Raw genomic sequence first — 26,035 nt, forward strand, 5'->3', positions numbered from 1 at the left:
GTCAGCCAGATCTGTCAAGTTCCAGTTCCATATATAGAAATAAAAATTCCACCTTTGGGGAATTACTGCTTTTTACACTCGACTCTGGGTAGTAAAAATTAAGGTCACTGAATAAAATTACTCACTCTTGAACCTCTTCCAAACTTTTCATTGCCTTCAGACATTCTTGCACATCACATTCTAAATTATATGGTCTGTGAGTGCATAGGTTTTAGAAGGCTAATGCTGAAGGAAGAAAAATCAAGTTTAATTTCTTTATATGTGTGTGCTCCCATCCTACTTAATTTGTTTGGGTGGTAGATTGTTTTGGTCTTTTTTAATTCATATCCAGTTTTCTTCAATGGAATTCTTGGAGGAACTCATGAGAATTTACTTATCTCTGAAAGTTAAAGAAGTATATAATAAAGAAATATATAATAAAGAAATGAAATCTGGTATTTTTTCCTGGTGTGTTTGCACCACTTGGCAGGTTTGCTTTCTGACTGCTTTGAAATATCCTTGGCTTTTGAAACCAGAGCATTATCTAATAGTGGGAAACTTTCTAATTTAAAAATATAAATATATTTCCTTTTAAATATTCTGTGGGTATTACTCCCTTTGTTTCTTTCCTATCTATTCCAAGCACAGCAGGTGCTACTTGTCTTTATCCCTTCTGGACATCCTCTATCCTGTCTCCTTTTGCAGACAAAGTGCTGAATTTCTGTGGAGCAAATTTAAGTCCAATTATTTCCAAAAGCACCAAAAGTGATGCTGTGGATCTGCCCCTTTGTTTCTGCAAAAGGGGGAGGCAAAATTATTCTTTTATTATTTTTTTTATTAACATTACATTGCTCTCCATTTGTAAGATGTGACTTTTTGGAAGCAAAATCAAGAGACAAAGGGCCGGGATTATTTTTTTTTTTCCTGTACTTTTCCTCTTCTCTTTCTGAATGTGGATGACCCAAAAAATGACCAGGGTTGTGGAGGAGCTTTGAAGGTGATGAAGATGCTGAGTGTTGTCATCAGATTTTGAATCCTTGCATTGGCAGTGAATTTCTTTTTTGCAAGTTATTTCCTCGTGCTGGATTATCAGAATATGTATATTTTGACAAGTGACTTTTGTAATAAAATGGGGTTTTTGGTTGTTACCTCTGATGAGGATCTGATTTTTAGCTTAAGACAATAAGAAAGAGAAGGTTGCAGTGAAGCTGAGCAGCAGTGGTGTTTAACACCTGATTTTTTTTTTGGGGGGGAGAGGGGAAGCAATTTCCAAGGAAGAACCTTTCTCCAGTGCCAAAAATTGTCCAAGGGTCTGTAAACAACCTGCTACCACCAACTTGACCTTGGGGCTTGAAGTCAGGGACAAAACCTACTCTTGGCTTCTTTATTTTATTTGTTGCTCATCAGTGAACTGAGGAGAGACTTCAGTGAGTTTATACTTGGGTGTTCAATGGGTGTGCATATGGATTTGCATCTCTTTAAAGAACCAATGTGTTATGGAGCAGAAAGATACCTTTATCTGGCTTAAAGCTGTAAATTTGAACACTGCTAAGTGTCATGCTTTAAAAATGAAATGTTGGTATTCAGGAATAGATCCTAGATTAGCAAAATCTTACAGAATGAAGTGAAAATGAAGTGTTTAAAGTCATTTAAATCTTACAGGGTTAACTGGTAACTACCATTCCCTCTTTTAGATATTAAAATTTATTAAAATATAATGCAGCCAGAGGTTGGGATGTATTTTTATGATTTTATACCCACAAAGCTTTTCAATTTTTTTTTTTTTTTAGCTTCTACCAAAGCAGTTTTTTTCTGGCCTGAAATGGATCTATCATGTTCTGCTTTGCCCAGAGCACCTAAAGAACAAAACGAAATTAATTTAGCTTCTCCTTATTTTTTTTCCCCTTTCCTTGCAAGATAGCTGACACATAAGAATGACCTACTTTAATTATTCTTGCTTCACCTCCTCCCTTTTTCCCTCCCTGCCCTTCTGGCTTGTCCTCACTGCTCAGGGCAAACACTGCAGCTGGAAAACTTCCATGCCATGGGCTTTGGATGGGGATGGTCCAGCAGGATTTAGCACTGCAGCCCAAATTGGGGGTGTCCTGGGATGCTCCTGTGCCGGGGTTATGTTTGGATGGTCCTGCCTCTGGATGTCCATGGATAACATTCCCTTGGGGAAGGCTTTGCAGATGGCCCTTGGAAACACAGGGCAGGGAATGGACCATTCCAAGTGTTCAGTTTCAGCAAAAAGTTTTTGGTTTATTTTTTTTTGTTTGTTTTTTGTTGTTGTTGTTTTGGTTTCCTTTTGGGTGTGTTTTGTGTGGGTTTGATTTGCTAAGGAAGAAAACCAAAATAAAGCAAAAGCCAAACAGAAAATAAGAAAATTCAAGTCGTAAACAGCAGATCTGCCACAGAACAGGTTTCTGCCTTTCTTTGTGTGTGCATTTGACCTGGCTTTTTTTATTTTTTTGCTGAAAGAAAAGTTTGGACAACCCTCTCAGGCACATCATGTAACTCTTGGGGATGGTCCTGTGCTGGACTCTGATCCTTGTGGGTCCCTTCCAGCTCAGTGTATTCTGTGATTCTGTGAACAATTATGATGTTGCCAAAGCACTGGTAACGTGCAAAATGAACAGAGTTCATTGGACTTGCATCGCTCCCTTTGGAAACCAATAACATTTTAGTTGCATATCTTAAAATCTTTGAATCTGAGGTCTGTGAGAACTGAGTGATGCTCCTCAAACTGTTGGACCCAGGGAGCTGCCTGGGGGTGGGATATTTCCCCTCCTCTTTTTAGGTGCTTGGGAATTGCTGTTCCCCTGCAGGAAAGCTTCCCTCTGTGCCAGCTTTGCTGGCAGCAGGTACCTGCTGGGTGATCAATACCTGTGACTTGATAGAGATGTGAGGGCTCGGTTTTGCTTATTTTCTGGTTAGAAACACATGAAAAAATCAGAAAGCAAGAGCTTTAACAGTACAGTGGAGAGGATGCCACTGTCAGCACAGTGCACCTTGCTGTGGGAGGTGACTGACTGTATCCTGTGTGAGCCAGGGATTGCAGGATAAGGAAAAAACACTTCTTGTGGGAAAGGGCCATGTGATACATTTTGGAGGAGATTAAATTCTAGCAAGTCATGATTTGGGGATGCATCATAGCAGGCACTCTCTGTATGAACTCTTTTTTTCGAGGTGCTTAATTTGAAATTCAGGCACTCCATTTACAGAAATATTAAAAACTTAACTCTGATGTAAAAGGCAGTTCACGTGGAAACATCAGGTTCAGACATCTCAGACTTGGCTCCTCAGAGTTAATAGTTGCTTTCTTGACCTTAATGTTTCTGTGCACTGATCTGTAGACTAATTCCAGAAGGAATCATTTAGTCTGGTCTGTATGCTACCCCAGCCCTTCCTCTGCAGAGAGAGGATGCTGGGGAAGTGACACAAAAAGCATGTAAAGGCCACAGTTGTCATGCAGCTAAAGAAAAATTACTGTAAAGCTTTTTTAGGGGAAAAAAAAAAAAACAAAACCCACAACAAGTAAAATAACAATGTCATACCCAGGCTAGTAGACCTTGGCACAGGGTTAATCATTTGGCCAGTGACAAAGGTAGAAGTGGCAGCAAATTAGTTCACTGCCTGTCATTGCACCTGATCCTGAAGTCTGAAGAGGAATTAAAACCAAAACAGTCATCAGTGAGCACATCACACTCAAGTGCATCAAAAAAAGGATGGGTTAGGCATGACTTTAATTAAATCAGTTCCTGCACACGTTGTATTGTTGCCAGCACAGTGTGTACAAGGCAAGAGCAGCACAAGCTGCTCTGTAACAAGTGTGTTGAGCTGCTGATTGTGTCTGATTGCACCTATCCCTTTAAACCCACTGTATCTCACAAATAAATGAGTGCTGGAGCTTGGTGGGAAGTAGGAGCTACAAAATCAACTTACCTGTCAGCTCTGCTCCTGCTGGAATATGGAACTTCTAAGACCTTGTAGAGCTAAGTGTGATGTATCCATGTACCCTTCTGTTGGGGATTAAGTCAGAAGGAAAAAAGAGGAACATTAAAGGATCTGTCAACTTTGTATTTATTTAGAACCATTAACGAGGAAGCTGGTTCCTAAAGATCATCCAGGGATTCAGTTTTTTGTTTTTCTTTTAACAGGTTAAACCTTGCCACCTGAAAGACTAAACCTTACAGCTTCCCTGAGAGAACCAGAGTTACTGAATTTAGGAGACTGAAGATGCTGCTGCTGTGGAAACAGCTGCTCCTGGTATCATTTGTTGGCTGCCTTGGAGGTAACAATCATCTCTAACTTCTGTTCTAGAACTAGGCATAAGTTCCCAGATTCCAGAACTGCACTTGAGGAGTAGGACCACAGAGGCTTTGAAATGCAAATGTTATGTAGAGTTTAGAAACCAAGCATGCAATAGATATATTAAATAATACAAAATGTTAAGTGAGTGAACTAGAGTATTGTTTTTGCTCCAAAGTTACTGCATAAGGATGTGCTTTCAGGGCAAGCAGAAGATATCCAAATGCATTAAGGATGTTGTTGGTAGTGCTGATTTAAGAGCTGCAATATGTGTTTGTCTTCAGCTGGAAACTTCAGATTCTCGCTGTAGCTGGAAGGATTCCTGCAGCTTTTGTCAAAACTTCGTTTGCTTTGGAAGGGGGTTTATTCCTGAGCAGCAGCACTGTGTTACTGCTGCAGCAATTCAGCAGTTCAGAGCTTTGCTTTTCTTACTGTACCAGGCAATTCTCAGTGGTAGGAACTTGTGCTGCTGTCCAGGTCTCCTCTCTGGTGCCACATGAGCTCTGCAGAGTCATTTTTCTGTACCTTATTGAGGTCAGTGCTTGCTCACAGCAGCCCAAGTCCCAGGTTTTTCTTGGTGATCTCTTTTTTTTCAACACTTGTTCTGCTTCAGCATCCCCAGTAATGCCAAGGGGTGTGTGAGGGGGAGAAGAGAGGCCCCTGTTCTGTCCTCAGGGGTGGACTCTTGGTGATTTCTGTGCCTGCTGGCAGTGCCAGGCCTGCCAGGAGCAGGATAGTGCCCAAATTCCCTCCTTGCATCCCCTTCAGAATGGTCAGTGCTGCTTTGGGAAGGAGGGCAGTACTTTAATTGTAACATGTGATTCAAATGGTTTATTCTCAAGATCTGTGGTGAATGAACCATTTTTCCTTGCAGGACTCTTAGGGCAGGGATGGATAGGAGGAAGTTCTGTGGCTGGGCTGTGCAGTCACCTGGCTGTGATCACCTCCTGATGCTGCAGCCTGTGCTGTGCCAGCCTCTTCCTTCACCCCCTTTCCTCCTGTGCCCAGTCCTGGCTCAGGAGGGTTGGATTCCTGCATGAGTTGCACTAAAACACAGCTGTGAGCAAAGTACATGGATTTAGCTTTATATGGAGGCTCAGAAGGCTGGGATTTGCTTTTGGCTTAGTCAAGAACTTTGAAGAAAGGGAAATGACATTGTTAAACCAATCTGTAAAGTGAAAGGTGCTAATGTTGTCTTTGTCAAATCCAAACGTTTCTCTACAGAAAAAGGAAAATCCCAAGAGACTTAACTTTTTTTTCGCCTTCAGAACTACTTTGTGGGTTGCTTTCTGAAAGAAGTCATGGGCATTTCTGCCACTGAAACAATCATACAAGACTTGCACAGAATTATTATTTGAAAGAGAAGGGATTTGCTTTTCTGTCCTTTAAACTGATGGGAACAGAGCTCCCTTCTTAGTACTACTTTTGAGTAGAGACTGTCTTGCTGCTGGCTCTGTGCTTTCCCTTTGTCAGTATGGCCCATCCTGGGATTGCATTTGACCCCGTGGAAATCCCAAAATAACGAGGGAGAGTGTGGCAGGGAGCTGTTTCCCTGTGGAAGGTTAGAGATGGCATTCCATGGCATTCCTCAATGCCAGTTTTGTACTCCCAGCTCTTTCCAGCAGCAGGAGTGTGTGGCAGTGATGCTGTGTGGGGCAGGAGGGGGATGTTGTGAGCACCCTGTGTTACCTGGGGAGTGGAGCCATCCCAGTCAGAGCTGTGCCTCTATTTTGTGCCTGGAAACACTTGGAGTTGAAAATGTGTTTATAACCTTAAAATACTTGAAATATGGTAACCCACTCTCTGATGTCTACTGCTACATCTCTGTTAGCTTTGGGGAATTACTTACAAGACCTTTTTACCTCTGCCATGTCTGAACTGGCAAAATTTGGTGTTATAAATGTAGCAAAACAATTTGTTGTTGCAGAATATGTGTATCCACTTCTGAATCTCTTATATATAACTTCAGGTGAAATCCAAACATTAAAAATCATTGTCTACCTAATTATTTTATTTTTTTTATTTTTTATTTTTTTTTAGATCTTGTTGTTTTTGATTTGCTGAATATTTCTGTTGCATTTATATTGGAGTGCTTAACTAAGATGTATGAATAGTTTTCATGCAATAAATCACATCTATTGGTGATGGCATTCTGCACATTAGTTGTAGGAGAATGAATGATTTCATTATATTTGTGGTTGCATGAGTGTTAGATGAGTATTGATGCTAAAGAAGGCTTTGTTTTTAATCTGTTAAAAATAATGTCTTTTTGTAAGTTTTTCAGTTGATCCAAGGATGATAAGGACTAATAATTTTATCTTGCTGTAGGTTTTAGTTTGATCAGTACAATTCAATAGTTATACTTTGAATCACAACAAAAGTCTAAGCTACAGGTATAGAGGAGAAAGCTAAAGCTAAAACCCCAGTATTTTGTTTATAAGTAACATCCAGTCAAATGTGTTTTTTTTTTTTTTTTGCAAAACAACAGTCACTTTACCCTTATTGAAGTTGTACCTCTTTAAATTGCAAAGCATTGAAATCTTGTGGCTTGGTGTGTTGAATTTAAATCTGCTCTTTATTTAAATTGAAAACTTTTTGAAGTAGTACATGAGGTAACATCCAGACCCAGGAGTTCTCCTCGTCTCCCAGGCACTGCTGGTGTGTTGTGAGCAGTTAATATGGACAAATCTGTGAGCATCCCCCATTGGAGAGTCCCAAACCAGTGTTTGGAGTGTGAGCAGCAACATCTGCAGAACTGTTGGTGTGACACCCCCAAAGCTTTGCTCTCATCACTGACACCTTGGCAGTGATTTATGGGGACAGAACCTCCCTTTCATGATGAAATATCTTTTACTCACCTCTTGAAGGACTTCTTTTTTTTTTTTTTTTTATCCTTTGATCTTGCCTGCATTTTTATTTCATGTCATCTCAGTCCTTTTGGGTTATATTTAAAAGCAACATAGATGAAAGCAAGTTTTGTTTTGGCTGCCTATGAAGAAGCCTTAAGGATCCAGGATGATGGGAAGGTTTCTCATGTTAAGCTGTATGAACTCCAAGTGTACCAAATGCTTTCCTGAAAAAATATCTACTCAGAAACATGTAGTTCCATGCAAATATAACTGTGAAAAAAGAGACAGTGTGAAAGAGATGATTTAGCTGCAAATTCCCCAGTTCACATCTCTGAGCTCAATATTTTCAACAGCAAAGTTGGGATTGACTGTCACTGAGTTTACTAAAGAAGAAATGCTTGTTTTTCAGCTTCAGTAGAATACTTAATATCCAATGACCATTGCTGTAACAAGGGAAACACTGCTAATATTTTGAAGTGGAAATGATTCTGGACTTCTGTAAGACTCATCTTCCTGTGCTCATCCTTCCAGCCCTTCTTTGCATGTATTTCAGGTTATCTCTCTGCACTTGGGCACCTGCCAAATGTCACCTTGGTAGCCATGGGGAGTTGGTAGATTGGAGGACCAGCAAGAAGTCAAGCACAAAAGCTCTTTTTCATATTTCCAAAGGCCAGATGGCTTGGTGGAGCAGGACTGCTTGGAGGCCTTGAGCACCCAGAGTGGATATATGGCCCTGATTTAACATTGTGCAGTTGCCATCCTTGTGAATGTTGTTTGGAGTCAGAGGCAGCACTTGCAGAGATGAGATGGAGCCAGATGCAATTTGCTGAACAGTGTGAACTGAGCATTTCCAGCTGCCTAACCCATCTCACTCAAAACCCTGCAGAAGGTCTCAATCCTGACATATAAATCTCCTGATATTTGGAGACTGGGCATGTGCTCAATGTTAACATTACCTGTTTGCTTCAGTTGCATCAATGTTACTGGGGGACCTCTGGAACAGCAGGCTTCTAAAATCCAGTTGGGAATCCTGTGCTTGAATTGATTTCAAGCCAGATTTTAGTAAGAGCGTGCTTTAGATGTAAAAAGAAGTTGTTAAACAGTTTTGGAGAATATTATTTTAACCTGTTATTAAGATAGAACAGCAGGTATTGTGATTCCCTATAGAAAACAATTTTTCTTACTCTCTGTTTATAAGCAAAAAGACAGTTCTTTTAAGACCTGTCTGCAGTTCAGTGTTATGAAATAACTTCATAGCTGCAGAAATGGAGATGATACTGATCTTGGCTTATAAACCTTGACACTCTCTGTCTTTGCAGATAATGTATTTCAAACTGGTTCCCTTATTGCAGTGTCCTATATTGAATTGCTTTTCCTTTATCTGATGTGAATCTTCATAGTTCATCAAAGGGGGGGATGTGAGAGCATCTAATGAAAAAAAACAATGGCCCTGGGGCTTTTGTTTATTGATGTGTGATTATATCTGCAGGACTAATGATGCTGTGGTCTTCTTGGCCATTTACCTTGGGGAGCAAAAAGGTGATTACTTAGCATTAAATATATATATATATATATATGTGGAGTTTCAAAATGTCTGCCTTGTTAGGAAAGGAATTTAAAAACACATGCTTTAGCATTATTGTGTTTAAATTACTCTGAAGAGCAACTTCAAAGATAAAGGCCAATAAAATATGCAAAACAACAGGAACAGTTAAAAGTGCAAAACTAAGCTGTGAGCTGGGGGTGAAGTCATGAATTAATTCCAGGTGTAACTTCTTGCACCTTCTCCTGCTTCCTTTTCTCACTATGGCTAATTTTGGCTTTATTTTCCTGCTCAACTGGAGAGGAAGAGGAAAGCTCTGGGGGAGTTGTGTCTCCATCAGCCTCAGGGCTCACCCAGCCCTGCACAGCAGCCCCACTGTGGGCACAGGCAGAGGTTTATTCTGCTTTCTCATAATTTTCCAGTGCTAGAACTGACTGTGCTCTGTTCTCCCCTGGAAAGGATTGTTTTTAAAGTTTCTCCTGAGAATTTAGAGGAAAAACAACTTTTGAAGGGTGGTTGAAGGGGAAGGACAACTGTGAATAAAGAGAAGGTTCAAAGAAATGAAACAAGGAGAACTCTGTGTAAACGCATAAAATTTTTCTCCTTCAGGAGATGAAAGGGCACATTTCAAACAGGGTTTCCAGGGTGAGACCTGGAGACACCACTTGGATTAATTTTTCCTTCTAAGCTTCTAATTCTAAGCTTCGTACAACAAACTGTATCCTAAGTCTGTCTTTACTGCACTTATTTAAATAGAGAAAACCAAACCCAATCATTATTAAACTTTTTTTCTCTAGCCATTGCAAGCCTTGACAAAAAAAACCTCAACAAAACAAGAAACCACAAATAAACTTCCCCCAAACAAACAAACAAAAACTCCAGCCAAAACACTATTATAACATGCAGAAACTATTTGGGTATTGAAGTCTGGTTCCTATTCTGTCCCTTTATGCTAAAATTTGTAAACAGGGAGGTTTCCTATTTAATTCCTTTTTCGACAGCCCATTTGAGTTTAAAACTAGATCATATTAAATGTATTTCTTTATGTCAATTCAGGTGTTTTTATTGCTTTCATTTTCATTTTTTCATTTTGTTTCCTCAGTCTGATACAGAAATAAACTGTTAAACCCTCGGGCTCAGCAATGTCATGTGTAAGATTCACACTTCTCTTTATTAGTATTAAGTTTAGGAGACTTAGGAAATTGGAAGGCATGATTCTTTCTTTATTTTCCAAAAGAGCATGAAAACAAACCTTCTGTGTTCTTACTGATCTGTTGTTATGATTAAATCATGTCAGAGGAAAGTAGAAGTATCCTCTGCAGAGGAAACTCTTGGATCTCTGCACTTGCAGTACCATTTTATGAGGGGTGAGGGATTTTGTGCATGTGCAGAGGGTCGTGGCCAGGTTCTTGCTTTGTCCTTATATCTTGTGTACTACGTTGATTTGAAGTGGAAAGGGAATCCTGCTGGAAACAGTGTGATACGGGTCCACTTTTTATTATTCTTGCACTTTACCTGCATCTCAAATATCAGGGCCTGGTAAGAACAATATTCCTGTTCATTCTGGTGTCCAGTGTAACTGGAGATAGGCTTGACTTTTTCATGAACGGTTTGGGAGGGACCTTAAATCTTATCCAGTCCCTGGGCAGGGACACCTTCCACCAGCCCAGGTTGCTCCAAGCCCCATCCAGCCTGGCCTTGGACACTTCCAGGGATGGGGCAGCCACAGCTTCTCTGGGCAACCTGTGCCAGGGCCTCCCCACCCTCCCAGGGAAGGATTTCTTCCCAGTGTCTCATCTAAACCTACTCTCAGTCCATTTATAACCATTCCCCTTGTCCTCTCAGTGCAGTTCTGATGAACTGTAGCAGAGTATTTGCTGCCATCACTATGCAATTCCCAGTATAGTTCTTGGGCATTGGCAGCATGCCAACAGTACCTTTCCCTGAGTAAAACAGATAAAGCTCTTACAAACCTGCTATAATTTTGATTTAGTCTTTGGTGAGGAGTTTCTGTACGGGTGAGAATCCATTTGTAGGAAAAAAAAATAAATATCATCTCTTGCTACTCTTGTTAGAATTCAGTTTTCATTAGGAGTTACAGCCTTCAGACAGAGCCAGTCTGTATCTTAATGCATAATGGGTTTGCATATTAATATTAATATCCTTTTTGTGCATTAGACATGTATAGTCATAATGCATCTATGCCAGCAGTGACTGTCAGAACTGTTTAGCTGGGATTGCTTGTGTGTTGCTACCAAAATTAATTGCACTGATAGAAAACCTGGTTTGCTCATTGAATTAGTTACTAAATGTAAGGAACCAATCTTAAGAGTTCTGCTTTTCTTTGGACTGTTTGGTGCTTCAGGATCTGTCAACAGAAAACAGAATTTTTGGAGTAAATCTGAAAAGGCACCTGTTGGAGGTTTCCCTTTGGACATACCATCAAGGTTAACTAATCTCTCGTGGTGAACACAGGACACACAGCCTGGGATCCAAGCCCTGGGAGGCAGGGAATTTGTCCTGCTTGCAGGTACCTCGGGGCTGTGAGCTGGCAGATGGTGGGAGCTTATTGCAGACCCAGTTTCACCTCGTCACACACCAGTGTAAATCTGTGCTCTGCCTTCCTTTGCAGCTCTTGGGCTCAGTACAGCTGCACTTGGGCACTTGTGTCTTAACACTGGGAGCTTTCCTGTTTTCAGCCTGCCAGTGGATCACACCCATTTAGGAAAAGGCTTTTTTAGGGCTTCTTTTCACACTTTTTAGCGCTGTTGCAAAATGAGCAGCAATGGAGAACGACGTTTAATCTGTTCACTTGGAATTGGGTGAGGGGGAAAAATGGTCTCCTTGAGGAGATCTTCTGTGTTTTCTTGTTAGCTGTGTATAAACCTGGGGCTGTGCAAGGCCATGGAAAGGATGTTTTGATGTAATGGCCTTTCCCCAGGCTCATAGGATTTCCAGGCTGTATTGCTGTGGTGGGTGTGCTCTTATCAGTTACAATATTTAACTCCTAAATATAGAAAATGCTGTGATATTAAAATTGGTTTTTGAAGAGAGACCTTAAACACTTTTATGAAAAGCCTCCTTGGTTTCTGCTTTATCTTCTAAGCTGAAGAAAGCCTTCTCTTGAAAAGCAGCTACTTCTTTCTGCAGATACTGTCTAACCTTAAAGCTTAATCCTCACCTTCAGACAATTAATGCTTCATTTCAACAAGACAAATGCCATCTTTTTCTTCATTAATTAAACTTACTGCAGATTTTATGACATTTCAATGGAGAAATTCTGGCTATAGTGGCAATTCTGATTTTTACATAAATTACCAAGAAGGATTTTTCAAGTGCTTTATCCTGCAGTAAAATTTTCCTGTTGCAAATATTACTGAGCATGAAGGCCATACATTTGTACTTTCATGGTTCTTCTGCCTACTGCAGTTTAAACTGCAGTACAATAGAGCAAGTAACTCCAGTATAGTTCTTGTAAAAGGTTATAGAGCTTGGACCCACTGAATAGTAACCCCCACCAGAAGACTTGCTCAAATCCACAAGCTAAATATTTATTCAGTAAGAATTGTGGTAACTCTCAGTGCCTTAGAACTTCTGTTTGCTGAAGGTTTTAGTGGATCATTGCCTGGTGTTTTGTTTATGGGTACTTATTTGCTGTGTGACTTCAACCTCTTGTCCCAGACAGCTTGGAGAAAGTAACTATTGAAGATTCCCAGCTTTCCCTCATTTCCCTTGGAGTGTAGCACACCTGCCTTGGGACAAGGGTGAGACAGGAGCCTCCCCACAGGGGCTTTTGGGTTGCCCAATACTGGCAAAGTTTCGGAAGAAGTGAGGTCTTATACGTGGATTTTTCCACCTCCCATCCCAGAGTGGTTCAAGGGGACAACAGGAGCCGCCTCTGAGGCTCTGCAAGGTGGGATCTCTCTTCAACTTTGTCCAGCCATAATTGATTAAAATGCCTTGGGAAGTGTCTCACTGGCTGTTGCTGATGACCAAAGATGGATGAGAAATCTCACCTAGTGAGATAGCTCCTGGGATTTTTGGTGCTGCCTTTAATTTTCTATTTCTTACCTACAGAAGAGATGCAGGGATGTCACTGCTTTGGGGTATCACTGTCTTGCAGGTGAATCATCCTATGGATACCAAGGCAGGCAAGAGGAAACCCTCTTCTATCCAAATGGAAAGGTGAAAGACATTGGGGAGGGAACATAAGGGAAAAGGACTTTGGGAGGTTTGCTGTGCAGAGTCTGCATCAGCCCCTTCCTTGGGAAGCTCAGAACCCTGCAGAGGAGAAAAAAAAAACACCAGATTAAAGCGGTTGTGAATGACAGCTGAAAACCAGGGAAGGTACACTGGGTTGAAATCTAAAGCGGAATAATTTGGCAGATGTTCAGGAAAACAGCAGAACTGAAAATAAATACTTTTGTTTTGTGTTTTAAAAAGCTTTTCTGTAGAAACTCTTCTGATTTTTGTCGTCGTTCTTTATGATCATGTTCAAACTGAATGCTCTAGGTTTTCAATTTTTGGTGATTTTCAATATGTGGCTGCTGTCCCCTTGGACAGAAGCTTTATTTGTGCTGTAATTAACCTTCCAGTTTCTTGTGCAATAACAAATGGGATAATAGCAGCCTTTAGCTTTTCCAATACAGGATGTACATATCGGTGATGAGATTTCAGGGATCAGTATTTATCAGGGATTAGAACACAATTTACACACTGTTTTTTCAGTAAAAAATAACACAACATTGTAAAGTAAAAGCTTAACCTCACCATATTTACTCTACGTGTTTGAAAACCTAAGTGAATAAAAGCTCATTTATATTCTTGTCTGATTAGCACAATCAGAACTTATTGATGCTAAAACGAACCAGATTTCCATAACTATAAACAGAATATTAAAATATAGCTGTCTAATGTAGCATGATGTTTTTTTCCTTCTTGGCTGGAACAAGTAGTTATGACTTTCTTGTTGACTTTTTAGGAGTCTTTTAACAAAGGCATTTCAAACCCATGCCTTGGGGCAGGAAAAGCAGACCTTTTTCTAGACAAGTGCTGTTTACTGTCTTGGAATAGAAAGCAGATGACATGTGGGTAAATGTGTTTGTGCTTGCCTATCCTTTACTCTTCCATAGTTGGGGCTCAGGTGTTCAGGAGCTGAGAACTGACTGGAGAAACATTTGAATGTAGAAATGACTTTATTTGAACCAGACACTTTACAGGTATTTGTAGTATTTTACTCCAGCAGAAGGAAGTTTAGTGAAGAAGGGGAGTTAAGGAGTGGCTTTGTGCATTATAAATTAAGAACTCTATACTGAAGCCAACTGGATGTTTTCCTGTGGTGTAAAATGAGAATCACATGATGGTTTGAGTTGGAAGGGACCTTAAGGATCATCTTGTTCCACCCCCCTGCCAGGGGTAGGGACACAGAAATGTGGACTAGCCTGATGCAAAGGGTGCAGGGCCTTGAGGAGACCCGAGCTGGAATAGTGATGGCTGTGACCTTGTGCAGGTGACTTAAATTTCCATTCAAATTGCCAGGAAAAAGTATAATGACAAGTTTTTGTGTGATCCCAGAGGTCTGGGTGAAAAGAGTCATAAAACTGAGACTTGCCACACTGTCCTAAATACACATGAGGGTTTGTTCCCATATCATCAGTGTCATTTTGTTAAGAAGTACCATGTGTAGAAATTGGTGGATTAGCATCAATTTTATTTCATAGAGACAACGGAGTATGTCAGGATCCCATTTTAAATAAGCAGAAAGTGTTGCTCCTGTGCTTCCACTCCAGAGTTGTGGATTGGAGAGGCTCAAAATGCCACCTTGTCCCCAGGGGGCTGCGAGTCACACCTTGCTCACAAGGCATCCACTTTGCAAAATAACTCACTGCAACTTGGGGTGCTCTGTGTGCTGCAAGGAGCAAAGGATTGCAAAGAAAAACACAGCATTCACTTGCCTTTGGTGGTTGTTGTGCGATGAGGACTTCAAAACGGTTTAAACCTGAATTAAAAATAGCTTAATTTGCATAGTCAAGGGTAATTAGTGCACATTTTATCCCGATTCCTCATACAGCTATTTATAACTCCGAAAGCAACATGGAAAATCCCCAAATAGTTCAATGTTGGATTCAGTTAAGGATTCTCTTGTACCTCGGAGGTGGCAGATAAAGGTGTTGCTGTTGATAAACACCTGAATGGCAAATTTTGATATTGAGGATAACAGGCAAATTGTGACATGAACAGCCTCTAAGTACCAGGCACAGGATTTGATTCACTCTGATGTGAATATACCCCAGTGTAAATCTTGCAGTGGCATCTTAAATGAGCATTAAATCTGCTCCTTGGTCATTGTTAGGAGGCCTTTGTGTAACTTGGAAGAGCTCAGGTGCAAATAAGAGCTGGTTTTCTAAGGCTATGCTGCCTGTTCAAGAAATGGTTTTAGCCAGTTAATTCCAGGTTATTTTCTGGTCTTTATGACCAGAGATCATCCATGGGTAGGGGCTTTATGGATTGGGTATTTTAAGGTTTCATCACATTTCTCGTTTTTAAGGCTCACTGTGTGGGGAGATCACGTGGGCCATTATTTAATGAGTCAAGGCAGCTCTGGGGGTGTGTAATGGAAGGAAAGACATTTTCCCTACACTTTTCAAACTGAGAAGAAACATTTATCCTGTATCAACAGCTTTAAAATGGGACAGATTCGTTCCTTTCCGTGATGTTTTGTGCTGGCTTGGAAGCGATTCCAGCAAGCACTGATAAAAAACAGTGTTTTTGGAGATAAACTACTGACATTAATGGTGCCTTGACTTTTTGGGGATAGGGGGCGTGTGACAGTTCTTTCTGCCTTAGAATTTATAAGAGTTGCCTTTGATGGCAGCTGTAGAAAAAACGTAAATCTGAATTTGCTTACTAGGCCGTGTAAAACTTTATTGTATGCCATAGACTGTAGTTTAAAGAAAGAAAATGACATGGCTGAATCTTTTTTTTATATATATTTTATATATAAAATCTAAAGAGTCATCTAAAATTTCGGATCTGCATCCCTAGTATTGCTGCAGAGGGGGCATATTTCAGTTTTTCCGAGAGCTTACAAGTGAGTGACAGCAGCGAGCAGCATATTGGAAAATATTACTTCTAATTCATTTTTAAAAGTTTTTTTGAATCTTAACGTGAAATATTGTATTCTGTAAAGAGATTCTGACGAGAAAATGAAATTGCATAAAAGCATAGAGGAAATGAGGAAGAAAAAGCAGTTGTTTCAGATCATAACCTCGTCGGGTGGGGTGACAGTTCCAATTCCATTTGAGTTCTCTCCAGTTCTCATCCTTTTTATGTTGGATTAAGTAACAGTTTTTTGTCTTCTTATTCCCATAGCAACCTTATCTCTCTTTATTTTTTTGATGTAAATCTGCTTGTCTCTTCCTATCTTTCAAAGCTTGGGCATGAATAGCTTGTGAAGAAGGGGAGTGTGGCAAGGAGAGAGCAGAGAAGAGGCTTTTTGGCACAGGAAGGAAGGGAAAGCATATTTTGGAGCAAGAGAGACAGAGAGATGTTTTTTCCCCCAAAAGCTATTTATTACATCATTTTTCTGTGTAGTTTTTTCACGAAGACTAAAAACTTTGCTGCTGTTTTAGTAAGTTGTGTGAGCATAACTCTTTTTTAAAAAGTCGTAGGCCAACCTACGTACCCAGCCAAAAATACAGACTTAATGTCCTGTAACATTATGGTTTACATAACTTTGGAAAAGTGCCATTGCAGCGAAGGTGAGCCTTCACTTACCACAATTTTGCTCCTCATGGAACTTGGAATCTCTGAAGAGAAAGTTGAGTACAAGCAGGGATTTAGGGTGCTGTGTTGATCACCAGCTTTGTGTCCATCTCTTCTACCTGGTGGTCCATGACCAGTGGTCCACAACTGGAAGGATCCTGAGCAAGGAGGCTCTTGGGATTCTCTGTATCACAGGAATGAGGCTCCAGATCCCAGTAGAAAACCAGTTTGTCCAAAAGGGTACACATGCTCAGGTGCATCTGTTTGCTCCTTTAAGGCATTAAGTGAGGTTGAAAAAAGCAGCTGTTGCTCCATCTCTCTACATCTTTTTCTCATATTAAATATTTCACTTGATTGGACTTGCTTAATATAATAAGTGTCTGAAGTGCAATGGACACAATGGACACCACTATGATCCCTTTGCATTTTTAGCTATTTAGGCTTTATGCCTAAATTCTGAAACAATTAACAGAAACCTTTTGAAGCGCTGGTTTCAATTGTGGAGGCATAAGAATTTTTATAAATAACTAACAACTTGAGCATTTCCTGTGCAGTCCCCTCACCTGCACACCTGATAGAGCTCTAAACAAAACATATTTTCATTTTAATTCTTGCAGATTTTATTTTTTTGTGTGTGGGTTTGGTTTCAGTTTTTTTCCTGTGTAAGAGCAGTGACATTCCTTAGGATTTTTGTAGTTTGGGACTGTTCTTAAACCTCTGGAATATGGATTCATTGGAAAAACAGAGCTTACATTCACTGAAGAATCAAAGCAGGTCATTGCTAAGGAAGGGGAAAGTGTTTCAGCCCTTGTTTTGTTTGTCAGAATCACTCTAATGGGGTCTTGTTAGACCATTTAACATGCTACTGATAATATATAGATAATACTTAAAAACATTTACATTACATTAATACCCCATTAAGGGCCTGATCTAAAGCCCACTGATGTTGATTGGAATGTTCAGTAGGAATTTAATGCTTTGATCTTCCAACTGTGGCTTTACAACTTACAAAATCAAACAGGAAAAGCATTTCAGTCGACATAAACACATCTGTGCCATCTGTGTCCTACTCCACCCTTCATGGCTAATAAAACTGTTGGATTTGGAGCCTCCTCAAACTGAAATATATACTTAAAATATCAACTTGGATTGTGTTTTACAGCACCAAGTTCTGATGTAGAAAAAAGGGTGTTGTTACAAGGCGTATAATGAGGAACTTTACATAAGGAAAGCTTGGATGGATGGCTTGGCATGTTTAGAGCATTTGACTTGATAATTTAGTAGACTGAATGTTTTTTTTCCTAACAATCTGTGTTGACATCTGGGGTGCCCTGCCATGGTCTTAGACAACACTTTGTTACTGAAGGTGTTGTTCTTCAAATAATTCATATGAGGTCACTTGAAAGACGAGTAGATGTTTAGGGATGTGGTTTAGTGGGACTTGGCAGTGCTGGGGGATGGTTGGATTTGATGTCTTGTCCAACTAAATGATCCTGTCACTCTATAACAAGCACAGTTATCTTGTGATGTACAGAGTTATGCATGCATTCAGTGAATATATAAATACACAGTAAATTCTGACTGAAGTAACCCATGGCTGCAACACAGGAAATATCAGATTTAGGGGGGATTTAAACTAGCAGTTTAAATGTCTTCACTGGGTATCACCTTACTTTAAATGTACTTTTTCCAGGCTCTGATTTGCTACCAACCTGCGTATTTTGCTTCCTGATGTTTGTTGGGAAGCAAAGTAGGTGTCTTAATACCAAAGCAACGGAACTTGCAGAACATCTGCTATTATACTGCATTGCTTCTCTCGTTATTTTTGTATTGATTACATATTTGTGTCGTGTTTCTTGTACAATAGGGCAGTGAGTAGTTACAGAGAGCACAGCACAGGCTGTGGGTTGTGGGGAGTCTCATTTAATAACCAGGGAAATTCTCCCTACTTACAAGAAGAGATGCAGTGCTTGATTTTATTTTCCTGTTATTACCTCTCTCGGCCCTGTGCAGCAAGACATCTTCGCTCTTTTTTTATGAAACTATTTTTTTGAGCCCGTGACTTTTTATTAAATTGTAGTTAACAATATACTTTTGAGGATTACATCACCCTGCGAGGAGCAATTTGGCTTTAGGCTGGGGATCAGTCTGCACGTGGAGCATCTGTCATGTAATGATTCTGCTCAGATACCAACAAGAACATTTGAGGTCCCACTGTGTTTTGGGGGTTTTCTCCTTATGTACATGTCTCAATCTGTTAAACTCTCTTCAACAACACTGGGATTGTATTTGTTTTTAGAAATGGAGTAGCAGAAGAACAGATAGGTATTTTTCAGTTGTTTTTTTTTTTTTTTCCACACCTGCAGCTTCTGTTGTTGAATGGTCTGATGCTGAATTTATTAATCTATGCAGTTGCTTGCTCAGGTGTAATCCCTTGTTCAGCCACATTTATTCACCCACTGAAGGATGTGCACATTGGTACATCATGGCATATTAAAGGTTTACCGCTGCCTGCCACAGCTGTCATCTCTTTGACCCTTCAGTAAACCAACAGTCTTCCACATAATTTTGCTTTCATTCAAGTGTAATGCCATTACTGCAGAGGCAGACAGAATGCAATTCTCTAAAGATCTTGTCTCGTTCCCTTCTCTTCCAGGGAGGTTAATGTGCTCAAATGATCCCTGCGCTTTCCTTTTTTTGCTCTCTTGCTGCAAGAAGAGCAAAAAGAGAAAGTGCTCCTGGATAGTGTGTTTGGACTGGCTTTTTGGGGGATGGAGCAAACTGGAGAGATGAACTCACCAGCTGGGTGGAAACTCTCTTCACCACTTGAGTTTCAAATGCCTTCATTTGTTTCCTTAATCTGTTTATTTTTATAGCCTTTTACAAAAAGGTTTTACAGTTTTTCTTCTAAAATGACATGGAAATAAGCAAGTCAAAACCACTTTACCCAAAGTGAGCTAAGCCAGGTTTAAACATTAATGATGTACAGGAATAACTGTAAGTCTGAAGTTTAACGGGTGTTTAGTCCATAGACATTTGTCATTTCAAAAAACACCCCCACAACCCACCCAACTTCATATCAATGTTTGCAGTGTCAGTGCTTTGCACACAGTGCAGTTACAGCCTTGTGATCTCACAGAACTGATGTGGAGAATGAGCTCTTGGAGCTGATGGTCTGAAACTGGTGTCTGGGGACATTGATTCCCAGCCCCAACTGTGTCATGTCACTGAGTGCATGTCACTTTATGAACTTGCTGTCATTGCAACATCTAATGATTTGGGATTATATTGACTGTTTCTACTGTATGTGCCGCAGTTTGACCCAGTAATTAAGTTAAACAATCAAATGAGTCAGTGATTTATTGGGTTTCTTGGTTCTGCGCTGCCACAGTTTCTCATCTGCTCCCTGAACTCTTGTGTGTGATGTGCCAGGAGGCTTCACTGAGTATCAAATAAGTGTATGATATGATGCTTCTGATTTTTAGAAGTCTGATATTAACAGTAATATTTTTCATGCTCTTATCGATTGTTTACACTCCTTTGCATTCAGCTGTTTTTGAATCTCTGATTTCTTAATACATCTCTGCTTCTGCTTTTATTTCAGATTCTTTTCGGAAGAATTTTTCTGCTTCTCTGGTTAACAAAATGTAGCATTTTTCTCCCTAGTTTTTCACAACTTCAGCTCCTAATAACCCATGCTACTCTTACTTACCCTTTCATCTTCTTGTATAACTCTTGCTTGCTTAAAAGTAACTGTAGCCTCTCCTTAAGCCAGTTCCATCTTATTCATCCTGTATTTTTTTTTCTCCTAGCTTTCCTGATGGGGATTCAGTGGAATAACTATCTTGTTCCTTCAAGAAACCTTTTTTTGCCTTGTAATAAATCCTTGTTTACTGAAAAAAAAATTGCGTGGAGATTCCGGCTCCAAGCTTTGTCTGAAATTGTAGAACCCAGCCATCCTTTCGACTCCAGGATTTACTGACTCCATGGCAAGGGTAGAATTGACTTCTTCCATCCCAGTGTCCGTGGTGTGTGTCTGGGGGCTGGAAAAGGGCTGCTCTGCATTGCCAGTGTTCTCAGTGCACACCAGACACTCAGGCACAGAGTGGTCCTTGTCTGCACACCCCCCGACTGGCATTGATTTGTCGCTGTGTAAGGTGACCGAGTGGATCAAGTTACTGAGTTCTTATCCCAAATCATTGCTTTGTGTAATGAATTTAATTTGTTCCAAGTCATGCTTGCAAGGGTCTCCTGCTCTTCCTGCAGACAGTATCAGATCCCAGTTCAGCCTGAGCCAGACCAAATGCAATTTTGTCATCTCTTTACCCCCTTGTTTAATTGTGTAACGATTGTCGTTCCTGCTTTTATAAACCAAAGCGTGGGGCTTGTTATCTGCATGGGGATTATACTGATTGGGTTTTAAATGTCTCTCTCTTACATCTGGGTCAGAGCAATGATTAAATATTGAAAGAGAGGTTTTGTGCCCCCACTGAAGCTCTACCACGTGTCCTGGAAAGGCTGTTCTGATTTTATAGAGGGTATGAGGGGCAGAAGTAGATGTGTGACAGAGCAAATGGAATTTCGGTTTGATTGCAGCAGGTAGACTTTGTCATTCCAGTCAGGCTGATTAGAATCTCAGAATCACAGAATATCCTGAGTTGGAAGGGACCCACAAGGATCATCCAGTCCAACTCCTGCTCTGCACAGGACGCCCCAACAAGCCCACCCTGTCCCTGAGGGCATTGTCCAAACCCTCCTGGAGCTCTGGCAGCCTTGGGGCTGTGCCCACTGCCCTGGGGAGCCTGGGCAGTGCCCAACCACCCTCTGGGGGAAGAACCTTTTCCTGAGATCCAACCTGACCCTGCCCTGGCTCAGGTTTGTAGCCTGTGTTTGTGCTGCTGGCAGGAGCAGAGTGGTTCTTGAGTGGGGTAACAGTGCTTACAGAACTTCAGACTTGAGAAAGTGGGCTGTGCCACACATCATTCATGTCCTTCTAAGGTGGGAGATCAGAAGGAACTCCTGGATGATCTGTTTTGGTCTCCTGGGTATCACAGCACAGTTTTCACTGGGTAACCTCTGTGTTAATCCTTACCCAGTTTGCAGTAACTTCTCTGGAGTTTTAATTCTAACTTAATTAGATGAATTCTAAATTAATTAATCTGATTCTGTCGCAGAAAACCAGGAAATAAACTCTCCAACCAGTCTGTTGGGTTAGAAAGCTGACCTGACTTTGCAGCACTGGGTGTGTGGGGGATTGTTCCAGCAATCCAACAAACCAGGTCATGGTCATGAAACTGCTGCATATTCACCACATACTCACTGCAGTTCTTGGATATGTGTATATATACTGAATATTTCTGTGGAATTATCTGGATTTGAGTCAGGGTCTTTTGAGGGTTTCTGGTGGTTGATTGGGGAACTTCCCATTCCCCAAATTTTCCTGTTATCGTACCAGTGAATCTTTTCTCCTTGACAATACCTCATGTCCTGACCATATACTTGAGATATCTCTCTTACCATCATTGGTCCAGCACACAGTCTTTGTTCTCAGAAGTAAGACATTTATTTACTAGTCCATATTAATCACCAGTGTGGGTAAAAAGGGAAGCACTGACTGGCACAAGACTATTAGTCACAGGTGTAGGGGGTTAACACAAAACTGCATCAATCTCTGGCATTTGTGCTAAACTTTGTGTGGTACAAAACTAAACATTAATGATCAAATTGTGCCAAAGTTAAAGAATTTTCCAACATATTCCCCTACTACTGCATAAACTTTTTTTTTTTTTTTTTTTTAAAGAAATATGACTTACTTGGTAACAGTTCCATCCTTTGGGTTTGTCCTACCTGAGAAATGACACCAGCAGCACTTAAGAGGTTTCCAGACAAGAAATAGCAGGAAACTCTGGTGTGAATCATCATCATGAGTGAAATCTTACTGATTGGACTTCTGTTTTATTCTCAGCCAATATTTGTGGTCTTAGGCAACCTTAATTCTGGCATTTTCTACCTCCAAATAATTGAATTTGCAACCTCAGTATGTTCTTTTAATTTTATTAGGGGCTACAGAGTAATATGTTTGCACGAGAACGCTGAATTAGGTTATGCAGCGGGTTTTAGCTTTTCATTAAATAATTAACAACTCATGCTCATGCACAGGTTGGGGATGTGGCTTCATGGGGGCACTTCATCATTTGGCTTTTGTTTCAGCATTCAGGAAATGATTCTGCCACGAGGACTGTCCCATGTCCTGTCTCTTAAAGTTTTATTTTTCATTTTTGTGGGTTTTTATGTGGACCTGGCAAGTCATTATTGTTTTAAACATCTCCACTGTCAGCATCCAATGCTGTGGGTTTGCTTTCATTTTTTTCTGCCTTATCTGCAGCAGAAAATACCCGTTTTGCTTGTCAGCTGCAAATGACATCAGGGTAAGAAATGCCTTTTTCACTGCTTTCCCGTTCCCTAAAGTCTGTAAGGAAAGTAACTACAGACCATCTGCTTTAGCCACTTCTTGATACTGTAAAGGGAATGAACAGAATCTGTTCTGCTTTGCTTTGATGTGCTCCTGAACATCCATTAAGCTACAACTTTAGTGTTGGCTCTTCGGTGCCTGGATGGAAATAGATCATTTTTCTTATCTATCCTGTCCTTCTGAGCCTGTTAATGTAGTCTAATCCCAGCTAGTAACCTTAGAGATTTATAGTCATAAATGTTTGCAGCAATTTTCCAGGATCTGTTTTATGCTGTGGGGACATCCTTGTACTCGGATATTGCTGTGGTTGGAGTGAAGCACCCAAGGAAGAGAGTGTATTATATCCTTGATTCAGAAATGGGGGATTTGAACATCACAGAAGCAATTAATGTCAGTACCAAAGGCTGTATGCAGGGTACTAAGCCTGAGATATTTTATTTGTCAAATGTGAAAATGTGCTTTCCTCTTCCTTAAAATTGTCACGCGAGTAGTTAATACAGTGAAATAACAGTTCTTCCTCTCCAGGAACCAGGCAAATGTGCTCTCATGAAAATGGACTGCTTTTATTTCTGCCTCTGCATTTTTCATCTTCCATAATAGAATTAAAAGTTTTAATTTTTTCTGAATTCCTCTGCAAATATTATTTTTGTTACGGTATTAATCTGTCCTTGCACTCCATCCCCTCTACAGCTTATTTCAAGTGGGTTATTGAATTCATGTGTGTAGAAAGAGTCATATTCTGTAAGTTTCCTTATATATTTTATGAAAAAGGTGAGGCATAAAGTACCTGACAACCCCATCTTATTTAGCTTGAGAAACAGTAAACAGGAGAACTATTAAAATAAACACAAAAAATAAAAATCCGTTAATGTTTAATGGGTCCAGTTAAAAATAATGAACAGCATCTGGAGCTGGAGATAAAACCCAGCTGATTTTGGAGAAGATGGCACAGGTGATTTTGGCAGGGTAAGTCATGGTTTAGGGTTTGATCTCTTATTCTTGGCAAATTGCTCCACTGTTGGAGTTCCTGGATGGGCAGATGACTTGTTTCATTGCACAAGCAACAAAATAATTTTGCTCAAGCCATGTAGGACACGTATTTTGATGAGAACACAAACGCTTGGAAGGCATGTGAATATTGGATTTTCCTGCTGACTGACAAGTCAGTGTATTTTGGGGTGTGAAGCAGCAGCTGTGGCAGAACATCTGTTGACAGGACACTCACTCATCTGCTGTGTCTGTTATTTGTCATCATTACATCTGTTACAGTCCACATGGCCCTGATCAGAGCAGGGAGGCTTTTTGCCAGGTGCTCCATACCTGGGGAGATGAGGAGAATGACAGGTTTTGGTTACCTGTATCCTGACAAGGCTTTCTGGTGGAAAAAACAGCTATATTTTGTATTAATTGTGGGAAATCTCTCCATTCCTTTAAGCAAAGTGCCTGGTTTTGGAAAGATGAAGTAGCAGGAAAAAAATGCCATTGTCACCAGCATGTTCCCAGTGCTTAAAAAATGAGCTGTTTTGGGATGGCTTTGGTTGATTTATTTATTGAGGAGAGGCTTTTTGGAAACACTGCTGCATGTTTAATAAATAAACAAACCTTCAGATAATTAGACCTAGATCTGGCAGGGCTTTAGCCATCTGTTTAACCATTAAAATGTGAATAACCTGGCGTTCTTCAACATTAAACCTGCTTTGTGGTCATGAGAGTTGGTGCTCATGTCATTGTCAGGATGTTCTTAGGGTTTGTTTTGGGAAAGTGTTAAGGGGGGGGGGGGAAATCGGTGTTGCATCTGAGAACTCGGCTGTAGGATGATTTCCTTGAGCAAACATCCTTCCCTCCTGAGATATTTCTCCAATTGCTTGAATTGCTTTGTTCAGTGCTGTGTTTGCCTTGAGTTGAGTGGTAATTCCTAGATAATACGAATTTATGAAAGGCATATTTTTGGAAATACCTACTGGAGAACATTTTTCTTTCAAAACATGCATTTCCCTGGTAACGCTGGGGGTTTTTTTCCAGTTCTTTCAGTGCATTTTCGCCAGTGCAAAGCCTGTTTTAAACAGAAATACTTCCTGCTTATCAGATGTTGAGTCAACATTTATGCTATTAATGTTCCTTTACTGCCTTTTTTTTTTTCCTTTCTCTGCTGTCTCTAGTCTCTTCCTTCAGTTCCACACAACCCACAAAGTGCTTCATCTCTCCTCTCCCCATCCATCTTTCCCCTCATTACTGCAGACTCTTGCTCCTCTTTCCATGCTGGCATCTCCTGTTCACCACAGCCTGAGACATCTGTGCCAATTTATTTTTAGCTTTTTTTTTTCCTGTTTCTGTTTTTATAGCACACTTTGTTGCACAAGTTTTAAATGGTTTTCCTTTAATTGGTGTAAAAGCATTTAATTCTCTCCTGTTTTTCTTTTTTTTTTTTTCCTGAACTTCAAGTGAAGGTGGAAGAGTTAAACAGATTTGTAAAAGGTTTTTTGGTGGTGTGCTGTTCCCTGCACCTGGCTGCAGCAGCCTGTTAATCCCAGCATGACTCACCTATTGGATGTTCAGCTTTTCATGTGATGGAAGCAACCTGAAGGGTTGTTTTGTTTCTAAACGGAGATTTGCTGCATTTTATTAGGCGTATTTTTGGGGATGCAAGAAACACTCAGATGGGCTCTGCTGATGAGACTAATGTGATGTGAGCAGAAACAGGGACAGTATTTCAAAATAAAAACTAAAAACTTGTCTCAGTAGCACTTTGGGTTGAGACTAAGAAGTGCCTTGAGGGTGGGAGGTTGTTCTGCTTGTCCTGTCCTGGGGTCTACAGGGCACACAGGTGGCTGTGGGCAGCATCTCAGCATGGAGAGGTGATGCCACAGCTCCTGTGCTGCAGAAGGGCACTCCCAGGGCCAGAGCTGTTCCTCTTATAGAAATGGGCTTTTAAAAACCCCCAGCAGTGTGTGTAACCTGCTACCCTGCTGCCTGTGCACAGATAAACGTGGTGCCACAAAACGAGAGTTCAGCGCCGTGTCACGGTGCTGGGGACTTTGTACAGGCTGCTGTGGAATTCCGTGAGTTCCCTGCAACACCAGCCTGACAAAATGAAACCCTGGAGATGGTTCCTCAGCA

The 26,035-nt window shown here is 40.6% G+C and overlaps 1 protein-coding gene across 1 annotated transcript in view; it reads left to right on the forward strand.

Moving 5' to 3' along the window:
• Nucleotides 1–26,035, forward strand: part of CNTN3 (contactin 3) — a 104,301-nt gene that overhangs the window by 21,500 nt on the left and 56,766 nt on the right. The window contains exon 2 of the mRNA XM_032699166.1: nucleotides 4,140–4,273. Within this exon, the coding sequence (XP_032555057.1) occupies nucleotides 4,219–4,273 (55 nt within the window). The 5' untranslated portion in view covers nucleotides 4,140–4,218. The remainder of the gene's footprint in view (nucleotides 1–4,139; nucleotides 4,274–26,035) is intronic.

Source organism: Chiroxiphia lanceolata, chromosome 11 (genome assembly GCF_009829145.1).
Source record: "Chiroxiphia lanceolata isolate bChiLan1 chromosome 11, bChiLan1.pri, whole genome shotgun sequence".
NCBI classification, from domain to species: Eukaryota; Metazoa; Chordata; class Aves; order Passeriformes; family Pipridae; genus Chiroxiphia; species Chiroxiphia lanceolata.